This window comes from Merops nubicus, unplaced genomic scaffold (assembly GCF_000691845.1).
Source record: "Merops nubicus isolate BGI_N331 unplaced genomic scaffold, ASM69184v1 scaffold36106, whole genome shotgun sequence".
In the NCBI taxonomy this organism is placed as follows: domain Eukaryota; kingdom Metazoa; phylum Chordata; class Aves; order Coraciiformes; family Meropidae; genus Merops; species Merops nubicus.
The window spans coordinates 23,238-39,583 of NW_008616196.1; the positions used below are offsets into that span (position 1 = coordinate 23,238).

Below are 16,346 nucleotides of genomic sequence, written 5' to 3' on the forward strand. Positions count from 1 at the left end.
CTCAGCTTCCTTTGTGGGCTCCCATGTGTCTTTGCAGCTCTGCTCCAAATCCATCATCATGCCATAGTCAAAAAAGCTGGCATAAGGTAGGCAAAGGCAGATGCTGTGAATGCCACCTTCCGGAGCCTGGAGGTTGGTGGTGGCAGCAGTCCTAGGGCTCTGGAGTCCAGAGCAGGACTACAGTATATGATGTCAGGGTGCTGGGAGCACTGAGAATGCCTGAATAAGAGATGGCATGTGGATTGCTGACCAAGGGTACCTGGGCCTGGGTTTTCAGAACAAGTGGTGGATTTATGGGATCACTAGATAATTTTTAAATTGCTCAGGATTAGCCTGGATCACTCGTGTCTCTTGTGATTTCTCCCTCTCCTTTCTGACTTAGCTACGCTGCTATGCATTTCTCTGCCTTGGCTTCTCTGATGTGTACAAGGGAAGGCAAGAAGGAGACCCCCTCCAGACTGTCCTGGAGGCACTTGCAGGCTGGACTTCTGGGTTAGATGGAGAATGAGGAGCGAATATGTTTTCTGCTGCTCACTTGTATCAAATGCTGGTGGGCACGGTGCTTTAGCTTTATGAGACCTTGCTGTTCACTGAACACTGAGGAAGTGGGGCTCTTCATGCCCTGCCTGTACAGCTCCTGGGATTGTGAGCTGTGGCAGGTGTACTGTTGGGAAGTGTGGCAGGTAATAAGATAGGCAGATAAATGCCACATAAAATCATGGAATGGGTTGGGTTGGAAGGGACCTTAAAGATCATCTAGTTCCAACTCTGCTGCCATGGGCGGGGACACCTACTAGACCAGCTTCCTCAAAGCCATATCCAACCTGACCTTGAATTACCTCCAGGGAAGGGGCATCCATGGTAATGCAGCTGGTTTACAGAGAACTGTGAACTAGGCACTCCAGACCATAAGAGGAATCAGTTTGAGATGAGGCAAAAAGTCAGAAGAAGGCAATGTGCTGTGTGGGACCTATTTAACCATCACCAGTTGCTCACCATGGCCCCAGTGAAGTCATCTGCTTTTTACACATGAGAGGCCCCTGTGTGCATAAATTGGTGCATACTTGGGCATGCTCCTGTGGCACCATTAAAAGAGCTCAGTACCTCACAGGGGCTCCTGGATTTTGGAGATAAATGGTTGTTACTGCTTTCCAATATTTGCCTTGCGTGTCTCTAATATTACAAGGCCTGCGCACTTCAACGTTCTGTTCTTAAAGGAAAGTTCAAGGTACCTACAGGGAGGCAGAGATATTTAATCCAGCGTGAGAGGATGGACTGCTCTCATCAGAGTGCATCACTTCGTTTCAGACCCTGTGCTGTCTGTGTGTTTTCCTGCGAGCATACAGTGCCATCCACAGTGAAGGCTTCCTTTGGCCCAAACCCTGTGCAGCCCTTTGGCCACTTGAATGAAATCAGTTACTCCAGATAACTTTGAGAAGGGTCATCTAGATGAACAAGTGTTGTCCTAGGAGTTAGATGCAGGGCATCTAACATTGTGATGCTTTCCCTGAAAGATAACTCGGGACCTTGTGCTCCGGTGCTTATCTTCAATCAAATCAAGGATGCTTTAAGTGGTTGCTGCCTTTCCTGAGAGGTGACTTCCTTTGTGTTTTTGTCTCTCTAGGTATCTGAATTCCCTTATGAGAAGTGTTGTCCCTGCCTCTTCTGTGCAGCCCTACCTGTCCATGGGTAGTACCAGCCTAACTGATGCCCTGAAGAGCATTTCTCACCATGGATAGTCCACCCAAACTGACTGGTGAGACACTGATTGTCCATCACATTCCCCTGGTGCATTGCCAGGTTCCTGATAGACAGTGCTGCTCCATGAGCAAAAGGACCAACCCGTTCAGCCAGCCAGAGCTCAGCATTACACGGACCTCTGCCCTTCCAGACAGAGACCTCTCACAGACTGACTCCTTGGTGTACAGCAGCTTTCTCCAAGCCTCTGAAAGCTCAGCAGAAGCCTCAGACAAGAAAGAAGGCAAAGTGAGGGACTTGATTGTCCCAAGTGTCAGTAAGCGACACAACCCTTTCAAAAAAGAAGACCTCAGCATCTTTGGGGATGACCTGGGTCAAAAATCTTTCCACCTTCACAACTCACTTGTGGCTGGCAAACCTCCCTTTCATCTGCATGAGCTGGCCTTGCCCCCTTTCCACCTCCACGACTCCAACAACATTGTGAAATCCTGGAACATGTCTAGCCGGTCCGGAGTGGTAGATGGGGAAGAGGACAAAATCAGCAGTGACGACATCCAGAAGAGGAACAATGCGAACAGGTGCCACCAGGCCTCAGATCACATGGAGCTGGATGAATGCAGCTGCCATCACGGCAGCTCCTCCAGCTTCTCCTTTGACAGTGGTGACCAGCAGTGGAACCAGAACACAGGTGAATTGCTGAGGAATCAGGATGCCCTGCACAGCCGGACATGCAGCTGTTCCAGCTCAGAGCTCCAGCACTGTCGCTGCTACAGTTCATCAAGTCAGTCTGAAGTGATTGACCAACAGATGGGCTACATCAGTGACTCTTCCTGCAACAGTTCTGATGGGGTGCTGGTGAACTTCAGTGCTCTCTACAACAAAATGAATGGTCAGTCTCGATCTAACCTGAATTCAGCCAACCTCTCCTGTGACTCTTCCTTCTGCAGCCACTCAGACACAGGAGCTTTTTACCTGGATTTGCATTCATCGCCCACAGAATCCAAGATGTCTTGTGAATCGCATCACCCAGAGAGTTCAGAGAAGGCGTGTGGGTGTCAACACTCCTCTTCACCTGTCCTTGATGCTAACTGCAACTCCTACCACCTGCACTGTGAGCCTTGCACTTCAGAGAGCTCAGACCTCACTGCCTGCTTCCAGAGCCAAGCACGGCTTGTTGTGGCTACTCAGAATTATTATAAGTTAGTCACGTGTGACTTGTCTTCCCAGTCATCCCCCAGTCCAGCAGGATCTTCCATAACTAGCTGCTCGGAAGACCATACCAAAGGTAGCCCAGCCCAGCCCACTGAATACTACCTGTTTAGAAGGCCTGACCTGAGACAAGAAGAGAGCAACGTGGAATGCAGTGAAGAGGAGGCAAAGCGGGAATCCACCCAGAACACGATTGAGGGTCAGGTCTATGTGAACGTGTCACCACCTAACCTCAACACAAGCCGGCAGCGCTCCAGGAGCTATGATCAGAACCTGGACAGAAGCCCCGGCAGCAGGCTGGGCTCCTTGGAGCGCATGGTGAGCTGTCCGGTCAAGCTGAGCGAGAGTCCAGCAGTACCCATCCAGAGTTCTCCCCCGAAGCGGGTCACCTCTTTCGCTGAGCTGGCTAAAGGCCGGAGGAAGAACGGCACCTCCCCGCCGCTCCGTTCCAGCGGCGACTCCTCCTTGGAGTTCTCCCCTATCCCTGAGGCACAGCGGGACTGCCCAGCCTTCCTTGAGGAAAGAGCTCGCCGCAGCCAGAGTCTTCCACCCATGCCCTTCGTACACGGCCTGAACCAGAGCTGTGAGGGCTTCTGTCTGAATCATGCGTTTGGGGACAGCCAGGCTTTGTGTCCCACCAAAGACTCGGTCGCCGATGAGAAGGTCCCCAGTGGGCATGGGGCAGGTGAGCAAGCCTCTCTCTCCCTGCTGACGGAGGCAGATGCCAGCTTCTCAGGTGGCTCTGCCAGTGGCCACGGACAAAGAGATGTTAGAGCCCGAGCTGACGGTAAGGAGCCAAACTAGGCAGAACGGAGAAGTGAAAAGAAAGGCTGCTTTTTGGGACTTGAGGGGAGCAGCAGAGGAACCTGCATGACAGTTGCAGACCAGTGCTCATGCAGTTTGTTTCCTGGCCTACCACTCACAAGGACAAAGCCTTGCTGTGATCATTTTAGACCCAGATCAGTTCAAGGGTCTTGTCCTTGTATTTCTAAAGCCTCTTGAGGTTTTGTGCATAGCTCTCATAGCGTGTAAGGAAGGACATGGCATTAGCACATAAGGTCTGCACGGCTCCCTTCCAGGGTGTTATACTCCCCCAGTCCGTGAGACTGGCCTGCCTTTAGTTCCTGAGACAGAGATGTGCAAATGCTCAGCAGAGTCATGTTCCTAGCAGATGAAGAGAAAGGAACTGTTGAGGAGATTTTAGCCTTTCTTCTTTGGAGCTACATGGGGCAGAGGGGGAAAGGGAAGAGGCATAGCCAACAGTCCCCTCTCAATGCAGGGAGCTCACACAGTCTCTGACAGGACTTACAGCATGAGTCCTGCAGATGTTAGAGGAGCTGTGTTTCTCTTCTGGAATGCCCTGGTCATATCCTCTGCAGTGCATTGGATTGCAGCAAATGTTCCTGTGGAGGGCAGTTCTTACAGTTCTTCTGCAGGAAAGCCTGTAATACATGAGTTGCTTTCCACCTTGACATTGTCACACTTGTCCTGGTGAGCAGGCCGTGCGACAGCCCTACCAGAGGTATGGCCATTTCTCCAGACACCTCTTAGCTCTGCCCTAGACAGTTCTTGTACCTGCTTCACAGGTAAAAGCCTGTGTAAAATGCCTCTGCCCAGAATGCTGCAGTAGATAGCCCCAGACTTGCCAAACACCAGACTGTCTCCATTTAATGCCTGGAAGACTTCTGGCAGGAGATAGGAAGAACATGTTGTTCATTACCATTGCAGCTGTGGGAGAGATTTTGACCTTTGGAACAAGAGTTTTTTAGGAATTGTCCTGTTTATTGAGCATTGAACGTATGCTTAGTGTGGGATGGTGGGGGAGGCAGGCCTCTTCTGGGAGAAGGTGGTATGGGAGCAGCCCTCTTGGTTTGTAGGAGTGCTTAGAAGGAGCAAGAGCTGCTCAGGGAGGAGAAGGCAGGCAGGAGCTCTCAGAGCAGTACATCCCAGCAGTTCCTGCACCTCCTGCACTTCAACAGCAAGGCAGATGTTAGTGCTGGGCAGAAAGGTTCTGCAGCTGGAGATAGAGGCAGAGCTGCCTTGCTCCAGCCAGGAGCAGCATGCAAGGCTAGGAGGCCTGGGAAGGGACTAGCAAGCTCTGCAGAAAGCTATCTCTAGGGAGAAATGCCTGGCACATCCCACAGGCAGCTGGTAATGGCAGCACTGTGCTTGAGATGGGTCCTTTGTCCCAGGATTTGCAGGGGGCTGGAGGAGTGAAGGAAGATGGAAGCAAGGGTAGAGGAGCCACACTGGTCTGGGATGTGACATAGCTGGTGATGAGGGGTCCCAGTCAGTCCCTGTGAGCAGCCAGTGTTGTGTGTGTCGTGCACAGAGGGCACAGTGTCACACTTCAGCTGTGTCCCTCTGTATATTGTGGCCCCACCAGGATCTGGAGGCGTGCCCAGAGCGATCACCCCAGCGCACACTCCCTTCCCCTTAGGACATCCCTGCCCATCATTTGCTGGAGCAGACCTGCACTTTCCAGGGTTGGAAGTTCTGTTTATGCTGTGGTCCTGATTTGGTTGGAAACATGCATCTAAGGCCGGAGGATGAAGGGACCTGTGCATTCAGAGGGAGGACAGGACAATTACAGGGGAGGGAGAGGGAGGGAGGAGGGGAAGCAAGAAGCCTTTCTGACACCACCAAGTGCAGTGTGGATGCAGAGTTGTGGTGCTGTTGCATAGAATCACAGAATGCTTTGCATTGGAAGGGACCTTTAAAGGTCACCTAGTCCAACCCCCTGCAGGAAGCGAGCAGGGTCATCTGCAGCCAAAGCAGGTTGCTCAGCTCTGCATCCAACCTTACCTGGAATGTTTCCAGGGATGGGGTTCTACCACCTTTCTGGGCAACCTGAGCCAGTGTTTCACCACTATCATCATAAAAAATTTCTTTCTTATATCTAGTTTAAATCTCCCCTCTTTTAGCTTAAAACCATCACCCCTTGTCCAGTTGCAATAGGCCCTGCTGAAAAGTTTTTCCCTGTCTTTCTTACATGCTCGCTTTAAGTACTGAAAGGCCTGTGATGCTTGTGCTTGTGTGAGCTCTCAGCATACATGGGAGGGACAGTGCTCTGGAATAAGAAATCTTGCTGTACATGTACATTAGGCCATGCCTTTGTGGTGCTGCCACAAAGGCAGATCAAGGGCAGAGCACTGTGGGCCATGACTTTGTGCTGTCATGGGAGCAAGGAGTGGGGAAGGGATGTGAAGCTGGTGATCATACCAGGAGACATAAGCTCCTGGTGCAGCACTCTGCACTTCCAGATAGCTGCCAACAGCTGGCAGCTCTGCATTTGGGGCCACATGTCCTTAGCTTGCCAGCTGATGATGTGTGTCACCAGTTCAGACGGGAATGGTTCTGTGTGTGTCACTGGCCTCTAGCTCATCCTCTTCCTCTCGCAGCTGACAGCACATCGCCTTTTGCCGGGGATCTGCCATGCTGATGGTGATTATAGCTCTGCCCACCCTCATACTTTCTCCCCCTTTCTCTCCTTAAAGGTGGTGGCACAGACAGCAAGCCTGTGGTACGCTACAGCAAGGACCAGCGTCCCACAACTCTGCCCATCCAGCCGTTTGTTTTCCAGCACCACTTCAGCAAGCCACCCAAGGCTCGTGCCCTGCACAGCCATTTTGCCTCCAGCCTTTCCCAACTCTACAACTTGTCCAGCAACCGGCCTGCCAGCCAGCAGATCTCCTCCAACTCCCAGACCTCGGCCACCTTGGCAGAGCAGGCGGTGGTGGGGCTCCCGCAACGATGGCTGCGTTAAGAAGACTGCCCCCGAGACAACCCGGCCATCTCCCCTGTCGGTGGACGGAGCCGCCTCCCGCAACGATGGCTGCGTTAAGAAGACTGCCCCCGAGACAACCCGGCCATCTCCCCTGGGGAGTTACTCCCCTGTGCGATGCAACGTGCCTTTCTTTCAAAGTGGGGATTCCTCTTCCTCACCCACTGTGGAGAGAGCCGGAGAGAGCCAGCCCCCTAGGAGCAGGTCCTGCCCCATCTCTGCCAGCCTGCTTCCCACGAGGTCTTCCCCTGCTGTCAGTGCCATGCAGCCCGCACAAGCCACCAAAGCCGATACTCTGAGGCAAAAGGAGAACCCCAAGCCTGTTCCCAAGAAGGAGGCATCCCTGGAGCCAAGCCCACCGCTTTCTGAGTACCGACTCCACAGTGGGTCCCTTCCGCCCCTCTCGGTGGGCGGTATACCCGTGAGCAGAGGAGGAGGCCACGTAGATCCCCACTGGAGAAGTGGCAGTGAGACCAGCAGTTCTGGTCCCCTGAGCAGCATGGGAATACGGCCCCTCAATGGTAGGTACCCATCCACCAGGGCATGCTGGTCTGGAACATCTCCAGCTCTCTGTGGCTATGGCTGCTCCCTATAGCATCACCTTCTCTTATAGATATAACCTGCGTGGGGCAAAATTGCATCTGGATGCTGCAGTGCCCAACAGCCCCTACCGTCACTTTGTCTGCAGAACAAAGTCCTGCACTAAGAACATACCCGTCCAGTCACAACTCCTGCCCTCTGTGTGGGATGCTAATTTTACAGCACCCCATGCCAGGTGCTTGCACCCCCAAATTGCTTCCTCTCTGTCCACAGCCACGAGGCTACCCAGGCTCCTGTCCTGCTCTGCCAAGGCTGCAGCCCTCCCCTCCCTTCCATGTGTGCGTTCTAATGTCCTGAAATGCTGCTGAACTTTTAACTAATGTGCTGTCTCTGTTTCTCTGTCCTTCCTCTTTCTCTTGCTCTCTCTCCCCATTTCCCCTCCACGTCCTCCCGTCTGCTCACACCCTCGCTGCTGCGGCATCCCAGCAAACCACCTCTCTCCCCAAGCGCTGAAGTGGCGGGGGTACAGGCGAAGGAACCCCCTCGGTCTGGACCGCATGTCGGGGCTGCCCAGCTTAACAGGCAGCCTAGACAGGAGGCAGCAAGAGTCTCGGCTGAACCGAGGGAACCCCATCTTTGAGCTCCCCGGCACCCTCAACACCAGCCATTTCCACTGCAAGCTGAACGGTGCGCACCACCTTTCTGCTGAGGGGTCTTGGGAAGTGACCTTGGGGCTCAGCTTCATTCTCTTGGGGCTCAGGCTCAGCCTGGCCTCAACACTGCTCTGCCTGCTCCAAGCAGGAGGGATGATGCATCTGCTCACGTTGGGCCTGAGGAGAACAAGAGGAAGGTGACAATTGCCTTACTAATGGGTGCAGTCTGTGTGGAGCCTCCCTTTTCCAGGATCTCAGAGCAGTTGGTCTGGCTCTGGGCCACACTGAGGGGGAAAGTGAATGGCACAAGAACCTGCTCAGACCTCCACAAGTACTCCTGGACTGTGTCCTGCTTGTAGTTCATGTCTCACACTGGAGCTGTGTCCCATGGAGATCTTGTGTCTGTGCCCCACAGTGTCTATCCGCCTGCCCAAACGTGGCAGCACGCTAGGGGCTGGGCTGTAGCATTCTGAGGCAGCTGGCAGCACTCTAGGGCTCCACGGGGCTCTGTCTTCTCCATGCATTGGCCTTAAGGCCTTCCCAGTTCTCTAAAACTTGTGCAGGAAAGGCTGAGAGGGGCAGGCTGCTTTTGGCCAAACCTTGGAGAGTCCTCTGTGAAGAGCAGTGAGGTCTGTCTGTGGGAGGGAGAGCGTTCTTCAGGCCAGCTTCAAGTTGTGGAGGAACTCTACATTTCACTCTGCCAATCTAAAGGGTTTCTCCATTCCTTCTTTATGGGGAAATGCCTAGCACAGATTTGGGGAATCAACCAGATGGAAATCAAGCACATGGAAGAATTTCTGCAGAATTCGCCCCTTGAAAACAGAGGCTATTCCAGGCAGCAGGCAGAAGACACGTAGTTTGTTGCCTCTGCATGCCTGTGTGTGTGACAAGTAGGGATGTTCTCTGTGCTGCTTTTGACTCTGCTTGCTGGAGCTATCCACACAGCAGCCCTGAGTGTGGTGCAGCAGGGTTTCCCTTAGCGCCAGCCCATGAGGGTGAACCCCCCCCCCAGTCAAGCTGTGCTGCCCCTAGTCAAGCTGGAGCTGGATGTTGGGTGGGATGTGGGGTTGAACTGTACAGGTTCACGTTGCAAAACATTGCTGGGAGAGCAGCAGCTGTAACCTTGCTGCCCCAGCCCTGGAGAGGCTGGGGCATGAACACTGCTGCTGGTGCCAGTTGCTTCTGGGAGAAGCAAACAATGTGGGAGAGGTTTTGGTGTGAGGGCTTGGGGCTGATCCATCTCCCTCCTGTCTTGGCCCTGCAGGACAGTCTGTGAAGCAACTCCAGCTTACCTACACTGACTTCTTCCCTGACTACTTCTCGCTAGCAGAGAAACCCCCTGCTGAGTTCTGCCTCTCCCCAGATGGCAACACAGAGTCCATCTCCATCGACTTGCTACAGAAGAAGGGTGAGTCTGTGCATCTCTTGTGGATGAGGATGTGGTGTAGCACAGCATAATGCAAAGAGTCCTCTCTGTCTCATCTCATCTCTGTAGACTTAATGGTTGCTTTCCCTGTCCTTCTTTACTGTAGCATCATAAATACCCATCCCATGGACTGATGTCTGCTTCCGTACAGAGTCTTCTCTGTACTCTGAACTTGTGTTCTCTGCACCATGCAATGTGCCATAGAGTATGTTTGACCTGCTTGACCAAGGAATGAATCCTAAGTCCACAAGAAAGGTCAGAAAGAGCAGGCAGGCACAGGATTACAACTCTATGGCAGGGCATGCTGCCACCCCTGACACGGTGTGCAAGGGCAGACCTGTGTATCTGTGTGATGCTGCACATACGATAACCTGAGATGATGTAATTTAGGTAAAAGGTCTGTTGGGTTCTTCGTGGTAAATTGTTTACATAACAAGAGTGGGAGAAAGGTTTCCAAAGCAGGACAAGATTCAGATGTGATGAGGCATGGGTTGGGGAGTGGGTTGTTGACAGCTGACTTGGTATCATTTCAGAGGCAAGGGCCATGCAGAAAGGTTCTCATGCCTTTGCCATCTGTGTGTTGGTGATTACCAGATGGCAGCTTTTCCCTTTATCCCACTTCTGTTCTCGCATCATACTGATGCAGATGTCAGATTACCCACCATGGGCATGTTACTGTAAGTCATAACATCGGTTGCCCTATGCATGGCTTCTGGTCTGCCACCCTCTAGGATCAAAGCAGCAAAAGACTCATTGCCTCATCCCTCATCCCTCTTCCCTCAAGGGATGTTTCGTGGAGGTGATAGTCCATGTCCCTTAGGAATATTGACAGGGTGTCCTATGCTTCAACCCTTCTAAGGGTTGTCCTACGGTTGGACTGATAGGTGAGTACTGGAAAAAGCAGGGACAGATTGGGTGAGGAATTAGGAGGGGCTCTACATGCCTAAAGAGAGGACAACATAGGGTTGAAATGCCCTTGTCTGATTTGTTTGTGAAGTGTTTGGTCAGGGTCTGTCCTTGAAGACCCTCAGGCAACTCAATGACTTGTTCTTTCCCTCTAGGTCTGGTGAAAGCAATCAACACTGCTGTTGACCTGATTGTGGCTCACTTTGGAACCAGTCGGGATCCTGGGGTGAAGGTATGAATTGCTTTCAACATCATGAGTGGCATGGAGAGGATGGAGAAAGATTGCCTCTCCATTCTCTTCCAGTCAAAAACTACATGGTATCCAGTGAAGGCAGCAGTCCCTAAGAGCAAAGCAAACAAAGGCAATGTTATGCCATGCAGCTGATGGTAAATCTCTGACAATTGCTACTGCATGATGCTCGAGGTCACAGAGAAGGGAAATTCATTAAGGTCTATGAAACATATAGGAATAATGTCCAGCTTAGGTAGTCTCTGAGTTGAAAGTAGTTACAGGCTGCAAGGGTACTAAGGGCAAGTATCAAATATGTTTGCTCTCATCAGCTCTTTCTTATACACTTACTCATGGCTCTGTCTAGGAAAAAATACCAGGCCGGTGGGACGTATGATCTGATGCAGTACACCAGATCTTTTTTGCCTCATGCAGTGAAGAGCTGTGTCTCCCTCCACCATGTGCCATGATTCTGTTCTGGCACTGGTGCATGGACACAGTGCAGCGTCCCCAGTCCCAGGCCTCCATCATGATAAAAAAGTGCATCTGTCATTGCCCATCTGGGGCAGGTGAGCATCCCCTATAGCTTTGCCATGAACTTACTAGTGTCAGAACGCATATAGATTGCTCAAGGGGCTGGCTGTCTTTGGCCTGTGCTCCCCTCATCTCCCATTTCTGGAATGACCTAGGAGCAGAGCAAGTTTGCTTCTCTTTGTTCCAGGCAGTATTTGCTCTCCAGTGATACCCAGCACGTTTGTAGTGCCTCATCTCGATGAATTCTCTGCTTTAGTCAGGGGACTCTGGGACAGTGATGTGACACTATTTGGACATGCCAATTGCCGTGGAGTGCCATGCCCAAGGAGAGACCTGACTGAGTCAAATTCCAAGCTGGTTCAATCTTCTCTTGGAGCCCAGGGTATTTGCCCCCAGTTACAATTGTTGGAGATGCAGAGATTGCTCTGCAGCGTAACTGGAGATGCTGGGATTCCTACAGCTTTTCAAGGCTTCCCTGTGAGCTCCCAGTCATTGCAGTGTGAGTCTGGGGAATAATTGCAACATTCTCACATTGCTTTACTTACTAAACAGGGCTATGGTTTTGACCTGGGGTTTCATTATGCATCAGTATGCTAAGGGCTGAGCATTCACCTGTCAAAAGGCAGCACCCGTCTGTGATGCTCCCACGCTTAATGGATCTGACAGGATTATTCCTGACCCAGAAGTTCAGTCTCAGTTCAGGGCCCTTGTGGACCTGTGCCAACTGGCCAGTATAATTCCAGCTGAGCTGGTAAAAATCTGTGCCCTGAGCACAACTGCCTGGACCACCAATGTGATGTGCAAGGCCTAGGGCTGACCCCTTTGGACAGACATCCTGGCTGCCCAAAGACCATATGGAGCAGAATGTGTCCCCACTTCTCTGACTCTGGACCCTCACATGCTTCCTTACCTCAACCTGCGCTCTGTCCATCCATTTTGCCCTCACCCTGTTTATTTATAGTAATCCCTAGGAATTATAGCTCTGCATGTCACTGAGTTAAGTGTTCTTTAACCCCTTGGGGCTGGTAGTTCCTGTGTGGCTTGCTGCTTCCTGCTTCAAAAATAGCAACAAGAAAACCTACAGCAGCAGTAAAATCCCCTACTCTTTTTTCCCCCCAGTTATACCTGTAGGCAGAACTAGGCATGCCTTTTAATTGGGATGTCCTCTCCCCAAGATGGGATATTGTCTTCCCAAGCTGTTGCCTCATTCCAGCCTGGGGGCAGACCTTCCAGGGAGCAATCCAGAAACAGTGTGTGAGGCAGCAGGGGTGAAGGGGAAGAGATTTCCTGTCCAAGGAGCTGCAGAGCTTCATCAGAGCCTGGATATTGCTTGCTGGGTGTATATAATGAGCAAGTGAGGCTGGACTGTTTGCATGCATCTGTACCTTGTAGAGCAGTTACCAACAGTCTCCCTGTTGCCTCTTGTCTCCTAGGCTAAACTTGGGAACAGCTCTGTGAGCCCCAACGTGGGGCATCTCATCCTGAAATACCTATGCCCTGCTGTCCGGGATGTTCTGAGTGACGGGCTCAAGGCTTACGTCCTGGACATGATCATTGGCCAGAGAAGGAACATCCCCTGGAGTGTGGTGGAGGCATCCACCCAGCTAGGTATGGAGGGTGTGCAGTGATGCCCATCACTTTGAGGTTCTCCCATGTTGCAGCTGGGAGGTGCTGGGAAAGGTTGACTGTAAGGATTGGAGTGCAGAAGAATACCTGTCTCCCTGCACAGAACAGAGTGCACCTTGACCTTTTCTTGCAAAATGGGAGAGCTACTGTTGTGTTCTGCCCAAATATTTATTATCATTTCCCCAGAATTTTTCAAATCCTCCTGTAACAGGACCTATCAATGGAAAACAAACAAACAAACGAAGAACCCCGAAACAATGCCCCTTTCCACCCCTCTGAGTTTCCCAGGTCTTTCTAGACCTTCATCTTCAGCCCTGCACAGATACTGTAGAAGGCAGAGTTGTGCTCTAGCCTGCTCTGTAAGAAAATTTGCACTCAGGGCTCACTTGGCTCAAGCACACCCACAACACCTGCTCCCTCTGCTAGTGCCAGTTTGCTCCCTGGATTGTGGTGGTGGCCACTGTCCAGGGTAGTTCTGGAGCAGACTGCAACCCATCTCCCTTGTGGAGTCTTAACTGTTGGGATGGACTGAGCTTATCTTGGTGTTTGGTGGAAGGGCAATCCACATACAGGCATGGGCAGCCAGCAAGCATCTCTCTTGGCCTTGACACTCCTTCCCCTGGTGCTGTTCTGGCTTTGCTGGCAATTAATCTCAGCACTTTGTTTCTCTCCACAGGGCCCTCTACCAAGTTGCTGCACAGCCTCTATAGCAAGATCAGCCAGTACACGGAGCTCACCAACCACACCATGAGGTTCAACGCATTCATCTTTGGCCTCCTCAAGTAAGCAGCATCCCTGGGTTAGCTGCACGTCACTGTCCAGGGCTGGCAGCAGGTGTTGGTCCTTGACTGCAGCCAGGCACAGCTGCCAATGAAAAGACTTAGGAAACCTGGGAAGACACTCCTCAGGTGTAGGTGAAGGAAGGAAGAAGCTGCAAGCTTCTCCAGAAGGGTCAAAACCTACCAGGCTAGGACTGAGAACGGGTGGCTATAGCCCACTGAAGAGCATGGTCAGTTTGTTTTAGCCCCAGAACATTAGGGAGGAAATCTGTCTGACAGGATTCATGCAAGGTTAGACATAACATATGCATAAATTGCTTCTGGAAATCCCTACTGAAATCACTGCTTCCCAGAGCTGCAGTGAATCTCAGGGCAAGAGGCCCTGAAGATGAAATTGCCCTAGTCCAGGACTCAAGGCTGGCCCTTCCCAGTTGGGTTTGGAGTGTGCATGATACACTCAGTGTTAAGCAGAAGGCAGAAGTGCTGTCCTTTTGCCAGTGAAGGGATAAGTGCTGCTGGGATGATATTTCCCAGCTCCTCTTCAGTGGTCAGCAAGAGCTCTGGTAGTGGCAACAGAGTCCCCAAGCTCTCCAAATGTTGAAGGACTACTTCAGCAGCAAGCTCTGCCCTGCCCTTACCACCCATGGTGGCCCAGGTCTCCCTTGCTGGCACAGGATACCAGCATATTTTGGGCCAGGCGTGTAGCCTGCAATCTGTTCACATTTGTGGATGGTTTTCCTCTTCCACATGAGCCTTTCTCAGCAAAGCTAAGCTCTGCCAATGGCACAGGACCTTAATAGTGAGGGAACTTCCTGGAAACGTGATTGTTTGGGGTTGTGGTTGCACAATGCCTCATGTAAAGCAAACTGGATGGCTCTGTGACAGGCTGGGTGGCTGTGGTCAGTACATGGTGATGGCAGTGAGGCACTGTCCTTTCACTAGGTCTTGAGGTTCATGCTGTGTTTGTTGCCCTTCTCCAGGCACACTTCATTTTGTAGAAAAGATGAAAGAAGTTAATTAATTTTCCCTTTCTTTTCTGTCTGTCTGCCTGTCTTTCTGTCTGTCTTTCCTTCCCTGTTTTCCCTTTCTGCAGTATCCGGTCCTTGGAGTTCTGGTTCAACCACCTCTACAACCATGAAGGTAAGAGCCTGAGGGCTGTGGGCTATACTGGGGGCCAGATTCTGCACAATGTAGGGCATGGGGGGGACATGTATTTCTCCTGCTGGTCTCCCAGCCTAGACTGCTCCCTTCCACTCTGATCTGAGGGATTGATCTTTACAGTAAAGTCCCAGCGTGCCAGTGAAGTCCCAGATGGATGTCTAAGCTCCATGTTGCTCCCTCCACCTGAGCCTGGCCAGCCATGTCCTTCTCAGCTGCACCTAGTACCCAAGGCTATGACCTCTAATCCAGATCCCTCAGTCTACCTGCAGGAGACCAAATCTAACCCTCCCCAAATTTCTGGGTTCCCTGGTCAGTGCCTGAAAGCTTTGTACAACTGAACATGTGCACACTTAGCTGAAATCCTGCAGGCACAGGAGATGGAAAGAAACAGAAAGGAAATCCGCCTGACAAACAAAAAGCAGATTTTACTGGATGTGTCTCTTATCTCAACCAGAAATGTTTATAGAGCATGCTGATAAAGCAGCAGCACAGCCATGCCTAGAGGCAGCATGACTAAGAGCTAAGTGGGCAGCGAGACAGACACCCTCCACCTGCTGGATCCCCTGAGAGTGCTCAGAACAGGGCCCCATGCACTGCAAGAAGCTCAGCCCAGTATCTTCTGGCAGGTTTGGGGGCTGACAGCAGACCTTTCCTAGGTCTGTGTGTGCAGTCAGCTCTTCTTTCTGGAGCAGATGAGAGTACACTTGCCTTTGTACTGAGCAGTGTAGCAAGATAAAGGATCCTGGGCTTGTGGAGAAGATGACAACCATCTGTTTCAAGACATCATTGAGAGCTGGAAGTATGAGCAAAAGCTAGGGCTGTCAGGAAGATGAAGGCTAGGCAGAGGAGTTGGGGACAAGGTGCAGGGCTGTCTGTGGTGTAAGTTTGTTACCTCACTGGGGACAAATGGCCACAAATCCTGTTCCCAAGTCTCTCCCTGGGAGTGAGACCTGACAAAAAAAGATGGGCAGAGTCGGGGGCACTGCAGATGTGGTCAAATGAAGTGAAGGATGAATGCTGCAGATAGAAATGCTCGTCCATTTTCTGTTAGGATCTGCAGTTCAGGCCAGCCAGGTCCCTAGAAAGAGAAAATATTCATCTGTCCCTGACACCTCTCTCTGCAGGGGACTGGTAGTAGCCAGATCTGCAGCTCTTTGATATCTCCAGGAGGTGGGGAAGAGAATTTTAATGTATGCCAACCCTTTGTTGTTCTTTGTTTGCACCCTGCCCCCATGGCACTTTGTGGCAGAGGTTGTCCTGGTAGATAGTCTGACAGGCAGGTCCCAGCTTCAGGTGTGGCTGGAAGCAGGACCTGGGCTGGTGTGCCCAGAGCTCACAGAGCACCTGGTACTCCCTGACCCCACACTGAGCCTCACACTGCAGCCATAGCTGTGACCAAACACCAGTGTCCATCTCCTTTCCCCATGCTTCAGTAGCTTCTTGGTGGCTTGGCAAAGGTGGCAAGATCTTGTCTAACTGATGTTTCTTGCCCTACAGATATCATCCTGGCACACTACCAGCCTGTGGGCTTCCTGTGCCTGTCTCACAGTGTGTGCCAGCCTCTTTTCGAGGAGCTCTTGCTCCTGCTTCAGCCCCTCTCCCTGCTGCCCTTCAACCTAGACCTCCTCTTCGAGCACCACCTGATGCAGATGGGCAAAGAGCAGCAGCAGCAAAAGGAGCTGCTGCGTGTGAAGCAGGACCTGCTGCTTTCCGCGCATTCCACCCTGCAGCTGATGCGGACACGGAGCAGCAGTGAGGATCCCGACGGCTGCAGCACTGCCCCTGAAGCATGCAAAGTGGG

At 51.8% G+C, this 16,346-nt stretch overlaps 1 protein-coding gene across 1 annotated transcript in view; it reads left to right on the top strand.

Annotated features, from left to right (window-relative positions):
* The first annotated feature begins 1,731 nt into the window (after positions 1–1,731).
* Positions 1,732–16,346, top strand: part of RUSC2 (RUN and SH3 domain containing 2) — a 16,705-nt gene continuing 2,090 nt past the window's right edge. The window contains 9 exon segments of the mRNA XM_008942773.1: positions 1,732–3,694; positions 6,405–6,643; positions 6,678–7,212; positions 9,149–9,292; positions 10,372–10,448; positions 12,413–12,587; positions 13,282–13,387; positions 14,478–14,524; positions 16,043–16,346. The exon segment at positions 16,043–16,346 is cut by the window's right edge and continues 1 nt beyond it. Of these exon segments, the coding sequence (XP_008941021.1) occupies positions 1,732–3,694; positions 6,405–6,643; positions 6,678–7,212; positions 9,149–9,292; positions 10,372–10,448; positions 12,413–12,587; positions 13,282–13,387; positions 14,478–14,524; positions 16,043–16,346 (3,590 nt within the window).